This window comes from Acinonyx jubatus, chromosome B1 (assembly GCF_027475565.1).
Source record: "Acinonyx jubatus isolate Ajub_Pintada_27869175 chromosome B1, VMU_Ajub_asm_v1.0, whole genome shotgun sequence".
Classification (NCBI taxonomy): domain Eukaryota; kingdom Metazoa; phylum Chordata; class Mammalia; order Carnivora; family Felidae; genus Acinonyx; species Acinonyx jubatus.
The window spans coordinates 160,474,039-160,492,942 of NC_069382.1; the positions used below are offsets into that span (position 1 = coordinate 160,474,039).

The following is an 18,904-nucleotide window of genomic DNA, read 5'->3' on the forward strand; positions in this document are numbered from 1 at the left end:
AACAACCAAAGTGTCCACTGATAGATGAATGGATAAAGATGTGGCATATATATATACACACATATATATATGTATATATATGTGTATATATACACACATATATGTATATATATGTATATATATGTACACACATATATATATATGTGTATATATATATACATATATATGTGTGTATATATATATATATACACACACACACATATATATAATGGAATATTACTACTCAGCCACAAAAAAAGAACTAGATCTTGCCGTTTGATTTTTAAATTTTTTTTTCAACGTTTATTTATTTTTGGGACAGAGAGAGACAGAGCATGAACGGGGGAGGGGCAGAGAGAGAGGGAGACACAGAATCGGAAACAGGCTCCAGGCTCTGAGCCATCAGCCCAGAGCCCAACGCGGGGCTCGAACACATGGACCGCGAGATCGTGACCTGGCTGAAGTCGGACGCTTAACCGACTGTGCCACCCAGGCGCCCCTAGATCTTGCCGTTTGTGACAACATTGATGGGCCTAGAGAGTATCATTCTAAGTGAAATAAGACAGAAAGACAAATACCAGAAGATTTAACTTATATGTGGAATTTGAAAACAAATGAGTAACAAACAAAAAACAGTAACAGACCATAAATACAGAGAACACACTGGTGGTTGTCAAAGGGGAGAAGGGTGGGGCAATGAGCAAAGGGCAAAATAGAACGACCCTACGACCCAGCACTTGCACTACTAGGTATTTATCCAAGGGATAAAAGTGTGCTGTTTGGGAGGGGCACATGCACCCCCATGTTTATAGCAGCACTATCAACAATAGCCAAAGTATGGAAAGAGCCCAAATGTCCATCGATGGATGAATGGATAAAGAAGATATGGTGTATATATATATATATATATATATATATATATATACACACACAATGGAGTATTACTCAGCAATCAAAAAGAATGAAATCTTGCCATTTGCAGCTACGTGGATGGAACTAGAGTATATTATGCTAAGTAAAATCAGTCAGAGAAAGACAAGTATCATATGACTTCACTCATGTGGAATTTAAGAGACGAAACAGATGAACATAAGGGAAGGGAAGCAAAAATAATATAAAAACAGGGAGGGGGACAAAACAGAAGAAACTCTTAAATACAGAGAACAAATTGAGGGTTGCTGGAGGAGTTGAGGGTGGGGGACATGGGCTAAATGGGCAAGGGGCTTTAAGGAAGACACTTGTTGGGATGAGCACTGGGTATTATACGTAGGGGATGAATCACTGGGTTCGACTCCTGAAATCATTATTGCACTATGTGCTAATTAACTGGGATGTAAATTTGAAAAACTAAATTTAAAAAAGAAAGAAAATGTTCTATAGTAGATAGGTAATGTTTTTGTGGTAAGCGAAAGTATATAAAACATTAATAAAAATATTGCTGCCTTTTCTTTGTGAATAGCTTCTTTCATATTGTAACGAAGCACCGAAAAGCTAAATTCAATGATCAATCAGAGGCTGCCGTAATCCTGTCTTTTTTTTTCCCCCTTACTGCTTTCTTAGCTGATTTATTTCTTCCTCTGCAGCCAGAAGGGATATGGCCGATCTGTTCTTGGTTTCTTCAAGAGTCTTTTCAGTTTCAGCCAGACTGTAAGAGAAATCAGTATAACTAAAGACAGATTTTCCAAAATCGGCAGACTTTCTGAATCAAGATATAGGTTCTCCTGGGAACTTTTGGCATATGATATAAATTGAACATAAACAAGATCAAATTGTGAGACATCTGCATTCAATCAGATGCTATTGCAAATATTATGCACAAACATGCTAGTATTCTTTTGAATGTCAGACACAAAGACATTACAGAGCTACTACCACTAAAAGACTAGGTAATAATTATTAACGTTAGACTGTAAAGGACAAAGAAAGTTGTTCACCTCCTCTTCTCACCCTCCTGATTCATCTGCTCTAATTACACCAAATCCTCAGGCTGTGTCTCCCCATAAGGTCTCCATTTCCTGCAATAGACTCATGCTAATTTGCAATATACGAATACCATTTTCTGCAGTGTGCTCATTACTTTGCACCGTAGAGTTGCGTTTGACTTAATTGTCCCTGACTTCCTAAATATGAAGGAAACGTTATTTGCCCACCTACAAAGAAAGTCTTCCACAATCACACTTAACTACCGAGCATTCCATGTCATCCTGCCTCTGACTCGCGCCACATACTGAGCACGAGTTTCCTGAATTTTCAACATAGCTAGGTCACTGTTAGTTTCAAGGACTCTCTCCATTGTAGGCAAATCATAATAAATCATATTACGTCTTTAGGTCTATCTAAAATTAAAAAAGAAATGGGAGTGTGCGGATGACATTGGATGGAGACCAGTGGTTCTCAATTAAGTTGCCCTAGTCCAGCGAGAGATCATAGGTTGGCAAAGGTCTCTTGACTTCTCTGACCCTACTTCCCTGTAATATCCAGGCTCTTTCTTCATAGTTGTCCCGGGGCTAAGAGAGTGCAATTGCTATCTACACTCACACCTGTCTTCTTCCTTCCCTTTAGATGAAAGAAGGGAGGGTCCAACACTGGGATTCTCCCCTAGACAGTGAAGCAGATTGAGAAATAATGAGCTAGTGGGATTGCTACCAAGTCCCCACAGATCCCAGCCAATCAGGCAATAACAGGAGGTAGTGTGATTACCCAACATTCCTTTGGGTCTCCTCCTCCTACTCCTCTCCTAACAAGAACCCACTCATCCTATGAATGCCCATGCAAATGCCACCCTTGACTCTCTCGAGCAGTGTGTCTCCTTTTCTCCTGAGACCTCTAACACTTGGTTCACACAGTCTCATTACAAACATACCATGAACCACGTAAGGGCAAGAACTTTTTTTATTCACCTTTTTATCCCCAGCACCTAAAACAATGCCTGTAACAGAGTAGATATTTTTCAAGATGAAAAATGAATGAATGAGCAAAATGTCTAAAATCTTTAAAAAAAAAAAAAAGCCAAAGTAGCAATAACTTCACAATAAGGCTACTGGAGATTGAAAGGAAATTGCTGTGATTTCATTCACAGGTGAATATGTTACAGGTTTTTTAAAAGTATACGTGGAGAAAAAAGTGAACATTTTTGTCCAAAGAAGATGGCAGAAAATTAAAAGAAGCAAAAATACCAAGAAAGGAAGGAGAATATGAAAAAGGAATAAAGTAGTGATTTTTTTTTCTCTTAAGACACGGCACACAGGTGTGAACACCTGTACGTGTACATACAAGCAAGTATACATGGTAATTTGGCAGCTTGAATGATATACAGAGAGAAGAAAGGGAGATACATTCATGAGCCAAGCATTACTTTAAGCAAGTTAACATATTTTTTTTTAATGAGGGATTTATTCATTCATTGAGAACGTACCACGTGGCAGGCATGATGTTGGGTGATGGAGATACAGCAAGAATAGCAGATAGCAAATATCAGAAGAGCAAATACAAGACAGCACCCCTTTGGACCTTCCAGCCAAGTGGATCATAAACGTGCAAAGAAATGTTTTAACGTTCCAAATGGTGGTAAGTGCTAGTCTCAGATCATTGTGAAAGAGAACTACAGAGGGGGAAACGAAGACCTTTCGATATACATGGTCACAGACAGACTCTGAGAAAAATCTCCTTTCAGCTGACACCTGAAAGATAAAGAACGAGCTATGCAAAGAACCAAAGGAAGGCTTCCATGTTTATGAAGGAGCACAGGCAAAGGCTTCAGGGTGAGGAGTAGACAACAGACTAGCGGAGGAGGCCTTGGCAGGAGATGAGGGTGGAGAGAGAGGTAGGGCCCCCTCCTCTCTCTCTCTCTTTCTCCTTCTCTCTCTCTCTTTCTCTCTCTCTCTCTCTCTCTCTCTCTCTCTCTCTCTCTCACACACACACACACACACACACACACACTAGTTATTTGCACATGTCTACATTTTACAAGAGCCATTATTTTCCCTTTAAACTTAAAAATTAAGAACAATTCTTCTTGGAAAAAAGATAACTTGCATTCCTCTTACTCGTCTTGAACCTGGTTGAGTTGATTACGAGTTGAATTCAACTCAGAGTCTAATTGCTGCATGTCCCGATCTCGATCTTTATGTCTCTCCTTATCAAACGTGTCCTGGAATGATACACAAATCAAAATAGGCTTGAATACAGGAAACAGCATGATGGGTTGCAACACATTATGCTGAGCCAAAGAAATCAAGCAGCAAAGAACACAGGTGGATAGGTCCATTTATATGCAGTTCTACTGCAGGCAAAATTAATTTAGAATGATGAAAATCATGGGGCGCCTGGGTGGCTCAGTCGGTTGGGTGTCCGGCTTCAGCTCAGGTCATGATCTCACAGTTCGTGGGTCCGAGCCCCACGTCGGGCTCTGTGCTGACAGCTCAGAGTCTGGAGCCTGCTTTGGATTCTGTGTCTCCCTCTCTCTCTCTGCCCCTCCCCTGCTTGTGCTCTGTCTCTCAAAAATAAATAAATGTTAAAAAAAAATTTTAGAATGATAAAAATCAGAAGAGTGGTTGCCGTGGGGGAGGAGGGAGATGACTGGGAAGTGACACAGGGAATGCTCCGGAGAGATGGAAATGTTTTATAAATTAATAGGGTGTGGGTTACATGGATATATGCACTTAGCAAGCTATGGATTTCATTGCAGGTAAACTATACCACCATTTTTTATTACACTTCAATTTTTTAAAAAGACATTGAAATATCATCCCGTGTCTTTATACTCAGAATAACACCCATGGGGTAAAAATCTAAGCGGCACACGAAAATCCTCAGGGGTGAAAAATTTGCTTAATAACAACTGACGTCTATGGAGTACTTACCCTATGTCAGTGGTTGCTGCATGTTTATCACATGGAATTTTCAAAATGGCCCTAGCGGGTCAGCAAAAGCATTGTCCCCATTCAGCAAATGAGGAAACTAAGACATGGAAGGTTAGATAACCCACCCACGACCATAGAAGAGCAACCAGAATTCTACCCGGTGACCTCCAGGCAGGAAACTTTCCACCACGGCCTCTTAAGGCTGCCAAGAAAGGCCTGCTCTAAATGCTTTCATTTTAGAAAAGAACTTATGTAAATGCATATAAATATTTAAAATCACGGGGCGCCTGGGTGGCTCAGTCGGTTAAGCGGCCGACTTCGGCTCAGGTCATGATCTCACAGTCTGTGAGTTCGAGCCCCGCGTTGGGCTCTGTGTCGACAGCTCAGAGCCTGGAGCTTGTTTCAGATTCTGTGTCTCCCTCTCTGTGATCCTCCCCCGTTCATGCTCTGTCTCTCTCTGTCTCAAAAATAAATAAACATTAAAAAAATTAAAAAAAAATAAAAATAAAAAAATAAATAAAATCAAGTTGACTAATATTTAATGATGCCAATGCCTTAAACGAGTTATGTATTCTCTTTCCAGGGTGGGGCTTCAACGGTTCCAAAGCTGACACTTTTCCCACAGAAATCACCAGCATCAATCGCCAATTATGATGCCCTTTGTCAGCCTCTGAGAACTAAGTTTTCTTTTCATGTTGGAAGTTTTCCATCAGTGTTATTTCACTCTTTCAGAACGGGGAGCTTTCCCCATCTGGTGGTCTCTTTCTCTTCTGAGGCCCCATGGTACCCCAACTGTCGGTGTGACTACTTTGTCATCCAAAAGTTCCTATTTAATGCCTAGTGTAGGCAATGTCCTACATGTAGGACATCACCAGTCCCTTTTTACAGCTGAGGAAGCAGAGGCTCATTCATTTGTCTGCGGTCACCCCACTGGTAAGTAGGCAACGCTGAGATATGAATGCAGGTCTGTTTGAAGAGACACCTCAACCCGTTACGCCGCACAAGACTATAAACAGAAGCTCACCTTTGGTACCTGTGTCCTAATCCCCTAACTAGAGCTGAGTCCCCCACTGGGTAAAAGCTGTATCTTCTACATGTCTGAGTTCCCAGAGCCTGATCTGGGTGCTGAAAGTCAAGGGTGATCCTTTAGCGTGCCTACCTGTAGAGAGGGGACCTTGCTGTCAACAGTGTTTCCCAGGGAAGCAGCAGTAAAGGAGGCCTCCAGCCAAGGCAAAAGGCGTGATTTGATTATTTCCACACCATCATTGTGTCCTCCTAAAAGAGTGCACAAATCAGGTCAGCGAGAGAAGTTTAGCCACACAGGGAGAGAGTACAGAGAAGAGAAACAAAAGAAGGGAGACGGGGAAGCACAGGCCATTCTCACCTTCTTGGGCAGCCGTGGTGAGGATCCTGAAGAGTTGTCCTTGCACTTTGGAAATTTGTTCAATGAACTCAAGGCAACGATTGAGATTTTGATCACATGTGTTTGTCTACAAAGCCAAAACAGAAGATCAGTGCAATTCCTTCCCCTTCCGGGACCCACCGCAGGTAGACAGGGGCTACCCTGACTTTATGCAGGGGCTGCCTCGCTCTGGTGGGCTCCCACGTACAGAGACCGCCATGTGTTGACCAAAACCTGTTTCCCTTTCCTCCTGGGCGTACAGCTAGATGGCTTTCCCCAGCTTCCCTAGCAGTCTGTACAGCCGCGTAACTGAGTTCCAGTCAAGGGGACAGGAAGTGATTTGTGCCACTTCGAGGTGTGACCCAGAAGAGATGGCGAAAGAGATGGCCCAGGCCATATGGCACATGCAGACTAGTAGGGGAGGGAAGAGTGTAGACAGTTACACACAGTGGAATAGTAAGTCTCACCAGACCGGTGAACCCCAGGTCTACTCCAGAGCCCATGGTCTTGGAAAATCAGGGAAGACTTCTGAGAGGAAGTGAAATCTAGGACAGGAGACGTTGGGCAGACTTGGAGAAAAGGGCAGTTCCAGTGGTTGTGAAACAACAGAACATGAAGAAGCCAAGAGGTGGGCCTTTAACTATTATTCTGCTGTTTTCATCTCCTTGGTGGGTTTTTACCATTTCCTCACGAGACAAACCTCTCATTGATTCTAACACTAAAGGAAGGAACACAGCTACAAGCAACAAACAAATCACGTGGGTAAAGAGGCATAGATTTATGTGTTATCTCCAGCCACGGTAAGGCACGAGCAGTGGGTCCCTCCTGGGCGCCACAAATCCCAAGACGGGAAGCAGGGTCTGAAGACGATTAGAAACCAGAACAAAGGGGCGCCTGGGTCATGACCTCACAGTTTGTGGGTTTCGAGCCCCGCGTCGGGCTCTGTGCTGACAGCTCGGAACCTGGAGCCTGCTTTGGATTCTGTGTCTCCCTCCCTCTCTGCCCCTCCCCTGCTCATGCGTGCTCTCTCTCTCTCTCTCTCTAAAAATGAATACATATTAAAAAAAAAAAAAACTAGAACAAAGAGGAAAAGTTTAGATAACCTGCAGGCAAAAGGCTACAGGTCAAATGCATATGTGTGTCAACAACAGAAGTGGTTCAGATGGGCGGTAAGCTCCTTGTGGACAGACACTGTGCTGGCCTGGTCGCTTATGGCACTCCCAGCCCTGCATTCTATGGTCTCTATGGTCAAACCCAGTAAGTACTGGACGGAAAAATGACAAGAAGACTCACGCCCTCTGTGTTTGTTGCATACCTCCCACACACCGGGCAGGGTCAATGCTTTGCATACATAAGCTCGGTTAACCCCCTCAACACTACACTGTGAGGTAGGAGTACCACTGTTAGCATCCCCATTTTCAGATGAGAAAACTGACGTGCAGAGGGGCTAAATAACTTGTCCGAGGTTACCTAGCCAGGAAAATGGCAGACCTGAGACTGGAGCCCAGGCAGCCTGTTGCAGAGCCCATGCTCTTAAGATCATGAGAAGTGCCGGGAGCAGAGGGAGGACAGGCTGATGTGACACGAGTGAATGGGGAGGGCCAGCAGGAAAGGCCTCCCTGAGGGGGAGACACAGAGCCAAGTCTGGCCGCGGATTCCTGAAGGAAGGCTGTGCCACGCTGTGGAAACGGCAGGGGCAAAGGCCCCGTGGCAGAGGCAGGAACAACTTAAGCCACCTTGGGAACCAAAAGTAAGCGCGTGTGGCAGAAACACCGAAGGTGAGAGGGGTTGGCAGGACAGACCCTAGAGGGCCAGGGAGGAGTTTGGATGACATGGACTCACAGCAACCTGGGTGCCGCCTCTGGGTTACGTCCATGCCCGGTGGATAGCACCTGGGGACAAGCTCTATTGTGGCGCCTATTTCAGACGCAGCCATTTGTTTCTGTCTCATCCTTCTATCCCCTTCTCCTAAAGAGACTAGGAGCTCTTTTAAAAAATTACTTGGTCTTTTGCCTGTTTGTATCAGTTGCCGCTAGCATGCATAACAAATGGAAGGGCCCCAAAATATTTGACAAATGAATGAATGAAGGAATGAATAACTTAACGGCGTAAATATTGATATAATCAGAACACTTGGAACCTACAGCTGAACAGCTGTGTCCGTCCCTCCCTTGTTGAACCAGCCGCTCCTTGACCTTGCTGTTTCATTCCTGCACTCATCACAGTGAACCTGTTGCTTGCGAGCAGCTTTTCGCCCTCTGGCTGGGTCATGCCATTTGCTAAGTGGACAGAGAATGGGGCCCGGGGGTCCAGCAGACCTGAGCGATTTTCTCTGCTCTGTCACCTGCCACCGTGCTGTGCGATCCTGCACAGGTTAGTTAATCTGTCTGAGTCCGTTTCCTCTCCAGGAAAATGGGGATGACACCTTGCAGAGTGTGTTAGGAGAATTAAATCCCAATAATGCCTCTCTAGCGTCTCAGAGACAGAAGGCACTCAACAATCTGTACCGATGAGGTAGAGTGTGGTACTGAAGGGGGCAATGGTAGAGGATAAGGTAAGCCTCGATTCAAATATAGTTTTACACTTATTCACTATATTCTCTTAGAAGAGATATTTTAAATAGGAACCCCTGTTTACTCATACTGAGGAGGTGGCCGATCTCCCGAGCTAACTTAGGTGCATAATAATTCAAAGTATTGTTGTAGTATTATTACCATATGCTCCTATGCCTTGCCCAGTGCCCGGTACAAAGGAGGTGCCCAGAGGAATGTTTCTTAAGGGGGTTTGTTCACACAGCTTAAATAACAGAAGAGAATACACGGTGGGAGACAGCTTCCGATCCCAAGACCTCTCACAACGTGCCGCAGCTTCTAACACAAAGCACCACGCCAGACACAATAGAGTCACGTTATTCTAACAATCACTCCCGCAAAATGAATAGAGCAAAGATATGAACTAATTGTGCTGTCTCCTAATTCCAAAGCTCATCCCTTCATAAAGCATTGAGTTCCTATCATTCATAAGGCGTTGGGCTGCTAGCTCAGGAAACAAAGCTACCTTGAAAAAATTAAAAGTTGCCTGCTGTCAATGACAGCACCAGCTGGGGACACGAGATGGAAAATAGGAGACGCCCAGAGAGGACTAATGGTCACCTTAGAGTGTGCCAAGTGCTCTAGGGGGATGGTGAGCTGTAGAAGGAGCGAAGCGTACCCTAGTGAGCAGTGAGGGGTAAGAAATCAAGATATTTCAAAAGGAGGAACAGCAGGTACCAAGACAAGGAGCAGCAAGGTAGCAAAGTGGAGTACAGGGTCCAGAGACCAGATAATGATAAACTTTATACGCCCCACGAAGGGCTGTGGGCTCTAGCCCATCACTGAAAGATTGAAGGGGTGGGTAGAGGAGGGTGGTGACATGGTCCCATTTATTCTGCATTTTACGAAAATCACTCTGGCAGAAGCAGACAGCTCTGATGGGAAACAGATAGGTGGGAACAGAAGGGTGGGAAACAGGTGTCAGAGGGATTTTCAGACAGTATAGGGGACCCGCAGGACCTTCAGAGAGAGCTGTCTAGTAATAGTACCCAACAATTATTGAGCGCTTACTTTGTGCCAGCCAAGCCCTGTGCAAAGTTCTCTAAATACAGTTTCATTTAATCCTCAAAGCAACCTTACAAAATGGATACCATCTGTGATCCCAAATCCACCAAGGAGAAAAAAAAAAAAAAAACAAAACGAGATCTTAAGTAATTTGGAGAAAAGGTGGTTGAGCTGGAAATTAAGCCCGTTCCTGCAGCCTTTGACACAGAGCCAAGCTCGCATCCATGGCACTGTATCAAGAGCAGCAGGAAAGGCATCTGGATCTCAGCCGAGCGGTGGGGGTCGGAGGTGCGTCTCTGGAAGCCTTCAACAGACGGAGAGAGTGGAAGGAGAAGGTATGTGAGAGTGGAACTCACATACCGTGAGTTCGGTCAAGGGCAGAGTTCTCTGGACAGCATGCATCTCCTGGGTCTGTGAGTCTACTCCCTGCAGGCACAGATATTTCCACAACAAAGTTTGCTTGAGGCGTGCCCTAACTTACCCTAGATTTTCCCACCCATGTAAGAAATGATGGGAACTTGAATAAGGGCAGTGGTAGCAAGAGGGGAAAATATGGGACATATTCGGTGGATATTTAAAGGTAGAATCCTGGGAGTGTGATGAACCCATTTGGGAGGCATGACGGAGAAAGGGGCCCCAAGTTTCTGACTTGGACCACAGCGGAGAATGCGGTGCCATTGCCCAACCAGAGGACCCAAGTGGGAGAGGCAGCAAGGCTGGAGAGGGGAAAACTAGTCCTGCTGGGTTCGTGTCGGGTTGGAGGATGTAGAGTGTCCACAGGGTCCTGGTTGCAAAGCTGGTGGTTACTCAGGTCGGGAGCTCCGAAGAAAGCCGCAAGCTAGAGATAGATTTGGGGGTCACTGGCATCTGGGAAGTAGCTAAAGCCATAGAACTCGGTGCATCAATTGCTGCAGAGAAATCAAGGAGATAAGGACGGGGAAAAAGAAGTAGGACTCGGCCATCCAGGGGCCTCTGGTGACCATGATGAGAGCAGTGACAGCAGAATGGCGTGGGGATATTTGCTGCATTTCCAGATTGCACGGGGTTGAGTGACAAATGGGAACAGAGAAGAAGCAAAGACAATGAGGACACGTGACTCTTTTAAGAAGTTCCCAGGTGCAGAAGGAGAGCAGCAGGACAGTGGCTTTGCTCCGATCCCTTCAAGGTCCTTGCTCTCTTGCCCAAACAAAAGCTCCTGATAATATCAAGCCTAAATGTTGCCTGATTTCCCCAATCCTTCATAACATGCCTCCGCGTGACTTGTTGGGCCTTACTCCCCTGTGCTTCCCTCCAGCAACTCTCTCCACCCCAGCCTTGCCTTTGCACACATGACGCATGTGCGAGAACCACCACCCACCCTTTCCCATCCTTACACGCCTTTTACCGAGCAGCCTTGACTTGTTAACATTTCTCCTTGTAACAGCCTGATCACCCACGCCTTTACCAGTGGTTCTCTCCCGCCTTTGGTTCTACTCCTGAGCTTGAAGCACCTCCACAACATGAAAAAGAAAAAGCTTTCCATCACTGTGTTAATAAAATATATCGCTGCATATCTTTAATCAACTTTCAAACTGAAGTTCGAAGAGCACAAAATATACTGATTTCCATTCTAAGAAACCTCAGTCTCAGGGCGCCTGCGCAGGTCAGTTGGTTAAGCATCCAACTTCGGCTCAGGTCATGATCGCGTGGTTCATGAATTCAAACCCCACATCGGGGTCTGTACTGACAGTGCAGGGCCTGCTTGGGATTCTGTCTTCCTCTTCCTCTGCCCCTCCCCTAATCGCGCTCACTTTCTCTCTCTCTCAAAATAAACTTTAAAAAGAAAAAATAAACCTCAGTCTCACACACACAAAATACACTTCATATATACTAGGTAAGAATTAACAGTACAAAGGATTCATCGCAACATTCCTTTAAAACATAAATAGGGGCACTTGTACCCCAATGCTTATAGCAGCACTTTCAACAGTAGCCAAATTATGGAAAGAGCCTAAATGTCCATCAACTGATGAATGGATAAAGAAGTTGTGGTTTATATATACAATGGAATACTACGTGGCAATGAGAAAGAATGACATGTGGCCTTTTGTAGCAACGTGGTTGGAATTGGAGAGTGTTATGCTAAGTGAAATAAGCCATACAGAGAAAGACAGATACCATATGTTTTCACTCTTATGTGGATCCTGAGAAACTTAACAGAAGACCGTGGGGGAGGGGAAGGAAAAAAAAAAAAAAAGGCTGGTGGAGGGGGAGCCAAAACATAAGAGACTCTTAAAAACTGAGAACAAACTGAGGGTTGATGGGGGGTGGCAGGGAGGGGAAAATGGGTGATGGGCTTTGAGGAGGGCATCTGTTGGGATGAGCACCAGGTGTTGTATGGAAACCAATATGACAATAAATTTCATATTAAAAAAAAAACATGAATCCTATTGCAACATTACATTATTTACCTGACTTTATTTTTTAAACTTTTATTTAAAAAAAAAAAAAGAATTTTAAGGGGAGCCTGGCTGGCTCAGTTGGTTAAGTGTCGGCTCAGGTCATGATCTCACCCTTCATGAGTTCGAGCCCCACATCAGGCTCTGTGCTGACAGCTCAGAGCCTGGAGCCTGCTTCAGATTCTGTGTCTCCCTCTCTCTCTGCTCCTCCCCCACTTGCCCTCTCTCTCTCTCTCTCTCTCTCTCTCTCTCTCTCTCAAAAATAAATAAACATTAAGAAAACTAATTTTACATACAAGAATGCCATTCCAAACCTGCCAGTTAGAGAATTAGTAGATGAGCAAGGAAAAGGAACGATGACAGTAAGCGTGTAGAGACTAGCCTGAGGGATAGCATTATGTAGCTGCTTGCAGCCAGTCATGGAAATTCACACATGGGAAACAAAAGCCTTAATTTCTACCTCCTTTTTTCCTTCTGTCCAGCACATGTGTATGAGAGGGGAGGGGCACAGAAGGATGGCAGGAAATGGGCACTGCAAGTGAGTGAAATTTCCTTATTACACCTTCCCTCCCCCTGGAGGAGATAAGAGAATGAACTTGGCAAGCAAAAGACCTAGTTTCAAATCCAAGTTCAACCCTTTCTACTGCAGTGACCTCAAGCAGGTTAGCTGCCCTCCTGAGGTTTGGTTTCCTCATCTGTAAAATGTAGAAAATAAAACCTGCTATTTCATAAGTTCTTATGAAGTTTAAAGGCAATAACGCATGAAGAGTGCTTTGAAAGCTTTCAAGTCTTTGAAAGCCTTGATGATGCGGGTTATAACAGGCTACAACTAGTCCTCCAGGGAAGTGGCTGTCCCGTACGTGGGCAGGCTTTCAAATAGCTCTGTTTCCAAAATCAACCTTCAATGTTAACAGCATGGCTGACTTTGCCACAATGCACCAGCTGCACAACAATGTTTTAAAACCAGAATACTGAATTTCGGGTATAAGAGGAGTAGGCTTATTTATACCCCAACAATTTAGCAAAAGCTTCTATTTAGACCTCACCACTGGGATTTTAATGTCTTGACTTGCGGTTAATATGTCTATTGGATTTCTTTCATTATTATCCTTAAATGTTAAACAGTGATGATGTTGCCATTAATAAGTTTGTCCAAGATGAAAATAAGAAAGGACTGTCAACAGCCCCCTGTTAAAAATAAAATAATCTGGCCCTCTGTTGAAATAATCTGCCTCAATCACTTGTCAAGTTCTTTCACAACCACGGATTCATCATGAGTTGCTGTGGCAGAAACCGTGGCCCCAAATAAATATTCCACCTGCTCTCCATTTGTCAGGCTCCTTTACAATGAGGTTGGAGCCACATAACAATTCTTCTGGTCAAGGGAAGATGAGTGAAAGAGGTGTGTATAATTTAAGTGCTCTCTCTCTTTCTCCCTACAGATCTTTGAGGTCCCTCGATGTGATGGCTGCTCCGCCAGATGGAGGGCACCTGACACGGAGCCAATGGTGGAAAAGGGTTGCCATCATATGATGCAGAAAACTTATTTTACCGAAGTTCAGACACTAAGATTTGGGGTTTTATTCATCACTGCAGCATAGGAGGGAAGAGATAAAGGGAAAGAAATGTTTTCTATAAATTTACTAATTAGATAGAATCCCCAAGAATGTAGAAGTATGTTCACTACAGGGAAGGGCAAAGGCAGCCAGGGAGTCTGTTTGGTGACACCATAGTAACCACAACATTTTGTACTGAGAATCAGGGATATTTTGGCATGGAGACAACATCTATTTCAACCACAAAGATTATCTGAAAACCGAGGAGATGCCTCTTTGAGATCTCCTTTTTGTTTTTGTTTTTTATTTGAGAGAGAGAGAGAGAGAGAGAGAGAGAGAGAGCACTGTGGAGAGGGGCAGAGGGAGAGAGAGAGGATCTTAAGCAGGCTCCACGCTCAGCACAGAGCCCAACGGTGCTTGACACAGGGCTCAATCCCACGACCCTGGGATCATGACCTGAGCCAGAAATCAAGAGTTGGACACTCAACTGACTGAGCCACCCAGGCGCCCCTGCAATCTCCTTTTTATGTACTGGTGGTTGATATGCTGTTGTTGCTTAAGACGGCAGATTTCTATAACACAAGAAACTAATGCAAGAGGGAGCATTATCAGCTCTCCCTATTATCCCCATTCACATATCAAATAATCAAAAGTTCCCAGAATGTAATGTCTTGGTGTCTATTAATTTACTTCAAGAAATGGAATCTTGTCCTATCATAGGGATGGGGTTATCAAGGGTGTAGTAAGAACTTACCGTTTGCCCCCTATAATTACATACAGTACATTTTAAAAAGTAATAAATCTCGGAGCATCTGACCAAAGGTAACTCCCTAGTTCACAAGACTCTGCGTGGAAAGAAAAGCACCTAAGGAGGAGGAGAGTTTCAGCCCAGAGCCCAGAGCTGACCTTCTCCAGGTACTGCTGACATTGGACAGAGGTTAATTTCTCATCTTAATATCTCTATAGAGTCATTAATAATCAGAACCCAGTTCTGCATCGGTGGGTGTTTGACCCTTTCACAAAGTTGACCAAGAAGACCATGCAGATGTTGCATGATCAATTGTGGGCATTTGGGGCCACATACTCTTACTTGAATCTGCAGAACCATTCTCAGAGTCGGACCTTGTTTACTGAATGTGCCAGCATAGTTTACAAGGGGCTGATTCTTGCCTAAAATATTGCCCAGCTCTGTCCGTCCTCCCTAGAATTTCCAATTTCCCCAGCATGCTGCAGCTAGAGCAACCTTGCCAAACAATCCAAACATGTGTCTTCACCGCATGGTGCTTTTAGTTTCCCTCCATTGCCCCCAGGGTAAAGTCCAAACTCCTTAACACACCGTCCAAGGCCTCTACCCTCTGGCCGCAACCACCCCACGTCCCCAGCCTCATCTCACTTCCATTCCTTGCCGTGAACTATTCACAGGCCCCCTACATAGGCCAGCTTCTTCATGCCTCCCTGCTTTTTGCACAAGCTGCGTCCTCTACCCCTCATCCTCCGCTCCAACTGGAACCTCATCATTAAGATGCAACTGACATTTCTATTCCTAGCATCCAGCACAGATAGACATATCATAAACTTTGAAAAAATATTTTGTTGAATAAACTAATCAATAAAAGTACACCGCCAAAGCTGTAAATACAGAGTGTCTAGGCCAAACGTTCACAGGTAGCAGAAACTAAATAACCATTTGTTGAGTGAATTCTTAAGCTCTTTTTTTTTTTTTTAACATTTATTTATTTTTGAGACAGAGAGAGACAGAGCATGAACAGGGGAGGGGCAGAGAGAGAGGGAGACACAGAATCTGAAACAGGCTCCAGGCTCTGAGCTGTCAGCACAGAGCCCGACACGGGGCTCAAACTCACGGACCGTGAGATCATGACCTGAGCCGAAGTCAGCCGCTTAACCGACTGAGCCACCCAGGTGCCCCAAATTCTTAAGCTCTTAATAACTAGCTCAGGTCTTGGTTCAACAAGAAGGGATTATCGATGGCTCTCACCAACATTCTCAATAGCCACAAAGGAGGAAAAAACAATCCTGAGAGTTACATGTTTGCACCAAGCTGTCCTTGAACGGCCGATGGAACCCAAGTTTTAAAGACCAAGCAATACAATAATCAGCTTCTCTTTGATAACTGAAATAAAGTGAATTGGCAATGTTTGCTGTTGTTTTTATTATGTTTCTCTAGTGGGGTTTTGAAAACTATTCCTTCTTGAAATTTTTTTTCAATAAATAAATTGTAAATAAATAAAGTTTTTAAAAAAATCAAGCAAACAGTGGTTTTGCCAAGGCCCCAGAAGATTGCTGGATGTTGTAAGATTAAAAACCAGTCAACAGGGGCGCCTGGGTAGCTCAGTAGGTTAAGCTGCCGACTTAGGCTCAGATCATGATATCAGGGTTCATGAGTTCAAGCCGACGTTCTGTGTCTCCCTCTCTCTCTGCCCTTGACCCACTTGTGCTCTCTCTCTCAAAAATACATAAACATTAAAACAATTACAAAAAAACAGCCAACAAATAAAAACCAAAGGCTTTGGGGCAGAAAATTACATTTTTAAAGAATTTACTGTGTCTGGCAATATACTTAGGACAGAGTGAGAAGATAGCAGTGATGGACAGATTAAGGGAGAAGGGATAGGAATCCATATGAAGGAAATTAGATGAGGGAAAGTTAGAAGAAAACCTAGCCAGGATCCAACTGTTAATCCAAACACTAGCTAGTTTGAAGAAAAATAAAACGATCTGCATTGTGTTGTAGAACTCATCTGCTCAAATCATTCATCTTGTTCACTGAATAATAACAGTTTCCCAAGGGGTAACTTGGATCACATCCCTAATTCTTGACTAGTATTTATGGCCTTTTATTTTGCTTGAGTTAATTAGAACTAAATCAAGGTGGTCACAGTCAGCAAAATCAACTTTCCACAGCAAACATAATTTAAAACTTTTAGCTAACAAACCTCTACCACCAACATTTTAACAAATATAGCTTTGCTACAATGAATACTCTTCACCTTAAGGTTTCAAGGCAAAAGTCCTTGGAACTAGTAAAACAAACTTGCAGCCTTACAGGAAAGCTCTTAGCAGTTGACCCAAACCCACGCTGCAGGTGACAAGACACCGAATAAATCTAGATGTAACCTAAATTTTAGTAAAGTAGTATATAGACATTTTCTTATCCTCTCTCTTTAGTGATACACAAGCAAGGAAAAACTGTTAAAAAACGCTTGCACCCTCTGAATTATGCCCCTAATTGGAAATCATGTCTTCTGCCCTCAACTCACTTTTAATAAAGGCTGAATTAAAGATATCTGGGGATCACTTTCAACTCTACACTGGATACGAGGTTTCAAGAAGAGAAATGAGTCCAAGAACCCAGGTGTCTGGGAGAATGGTGGTGGCATTCAGTCAGTCATTATTTATGAAGCAACTGCTGGGAGCCAAGCATTATTCTAAGTGCTGAGAATACAGTGATGAGCAGAAAAGGGAGAAATCTCTGCCCTCTGGAGCTTACATTTTAGTGGGAAGAGGGGGGAGAAAAGATTGACAACAACATAAAAGAACAAGTAAAAATTAGAGGTAGCTATTACAGAAGAAATAAAGCAGAGAAGGCACACGGCGAGTGCCAGGGACGGGGCTAGGAGACTGCAATTGTAAAGAGGGTGGTCTCTTCTGAGAAGGTGACATTTAAGCAAAGACTTGAAGGGGGAGATAAGGTGAAGACATTATTCTCGTACTGAAATATGCACAGGTGAAAGCTTTCCAGGCAGAAGGGAACAGTGAGTACAAAACGCCCTGAAGCAGGAGCCTGGCTGGCAGGCTCTAGACTTTTCTGTCCAATCAGGTAGCCACTAGCCATATGTGACTATTTGGAACTAAACTAAACTTAAATGAAATTTAAAATTCAGTTCCTCGGTTTCTACTTGCCACAATTCAAGTACGAAAATAGGCCACCATATTGGACAGTGCCTGTATAGAACGTGTCCATAGTAGAAAGTTCTATTGGACAGCTTTACTCTAGAGCAACAAGATCAGGATTGTTGGAGTAGATTAAGGGAGCAACAGATGAGGTCAGAGTCTAAAGGAGCACAGTCGTGTAGGATTTCGATGGCCATTGCAGGAATTTTGGGTCTTATTCTGAGCAGGCCAGAAAGTCTGGGGGTTTTATCAGAGAAGTAACTTGATCTGACTTGACATTTAGAAGAATCACCTTGAGATAGTTTTGTAATAATCTAGATGAACGATGATGGAAGGTAGACAAGGGTGGTTCCAGCAGAGGGGGTAAAAGGGTTCTGTGAGAATTTCAAAGTAGATGCCAACCAATTAAGCTGGTGAAAAGTTTGTGGGGTATGACATGATGAAGACCGTGAAGTCAGGAAAGAGGCCGCTGTTCAGGCCATGGGCAAGACTAAGGTCGGTTTTAGATTGATTTGATTCTGAGATGACAATAGCACAACTGAAAACACAGACATGAGGTTCATGGCCATATGTGTAAGAGAGAAACAATAATGGAGGCCCCAGAGAAGATTCCTAAAGTCTTGATGAACTGCCAGAGGAGGGAAGTGGGTAAGGCAAGGAGAGAAATTATTAGAGCCTTAGAAGAATGGCGGTGTCCTCAGTCAAATGCAAGAGAGACACTAGAGAGCCAGAGAGAAATGATCGCCTGGGGAAATGGCCGCAGATTTTTTGGAAAGGCATTGGTCTCGAAGAGTGCAGTCTTTATAAAGGTGGAGGGAGGGACTTGGCACAGGGGAGAGTTTCTAACTGAAATGCTTTCGGTGACAACAGACAAGTGGGATGGACCACTGTTACTGAGAAAGTTAAGTGTGATAAACGTTGGCATTTCTCAGTACTTCTGAGCAGTTTCTAAAACAATCACTTAATTTGACGCAGACAAACGCTAGTGTTACCTTTGTTAAACACTTAACATTTATTTAATGTTAAACATAAACATTTATTTAAGCCACAGGGTAATAACAAGAGAAAAAGAAAAAGAAAAAAAGAAAAGAAGATGCTGTAAGATGTAATAAGAGTAAATTTTAATTTTCCTGCAATCTTGATGGGGAGAAAATAGTCA

General features: G+C 43.7%; 1 protein-coding gene across 5 annotated transcripts in view; it reads right to left on the bottom strand.

The window, feature by feature from the left end:
- Positions 1-18,904, bottom strand: part of SPATA18 (spermatogenesis associated 18) — a 35,771-nt gene that overhangs the window by 15,045 nt on the left and 1,822 nt on the right. For 3 of the 5 annotated variants that reach the window (XR_003419260.2, XR_003419252.2, XM_015072292.3), the window contains exons 2-5: positions 6,226-6,331; positions 6,001-6,116; positions 4,026-4,129; positions 1,529-1,624 (exon numbers count right to left, since the gene is read on the bottom strand). Coding sequence is in view for 3 of the 5 variants with exons in the window: in XM_015072292.3 (XP_014927778.2) it covers positions 1,529-1,624; positions 4,026-4,129; positions 6,001-6,116; positions 6,226-6,331 (422 nt within the window). In the remaining 2 variants the exon portion in view is untranslated. Of the gene's footprint in view, positions 1-1,528; positions 1,625-4,014; positions 4,130-6,000; positions 6,117-6,225; positions 6,332-18,904 lie in introns of those variants that run through there. The other 2 variants (XM_027056641.2, XM_027056650.2) reach the window with 2 other exon arrangements.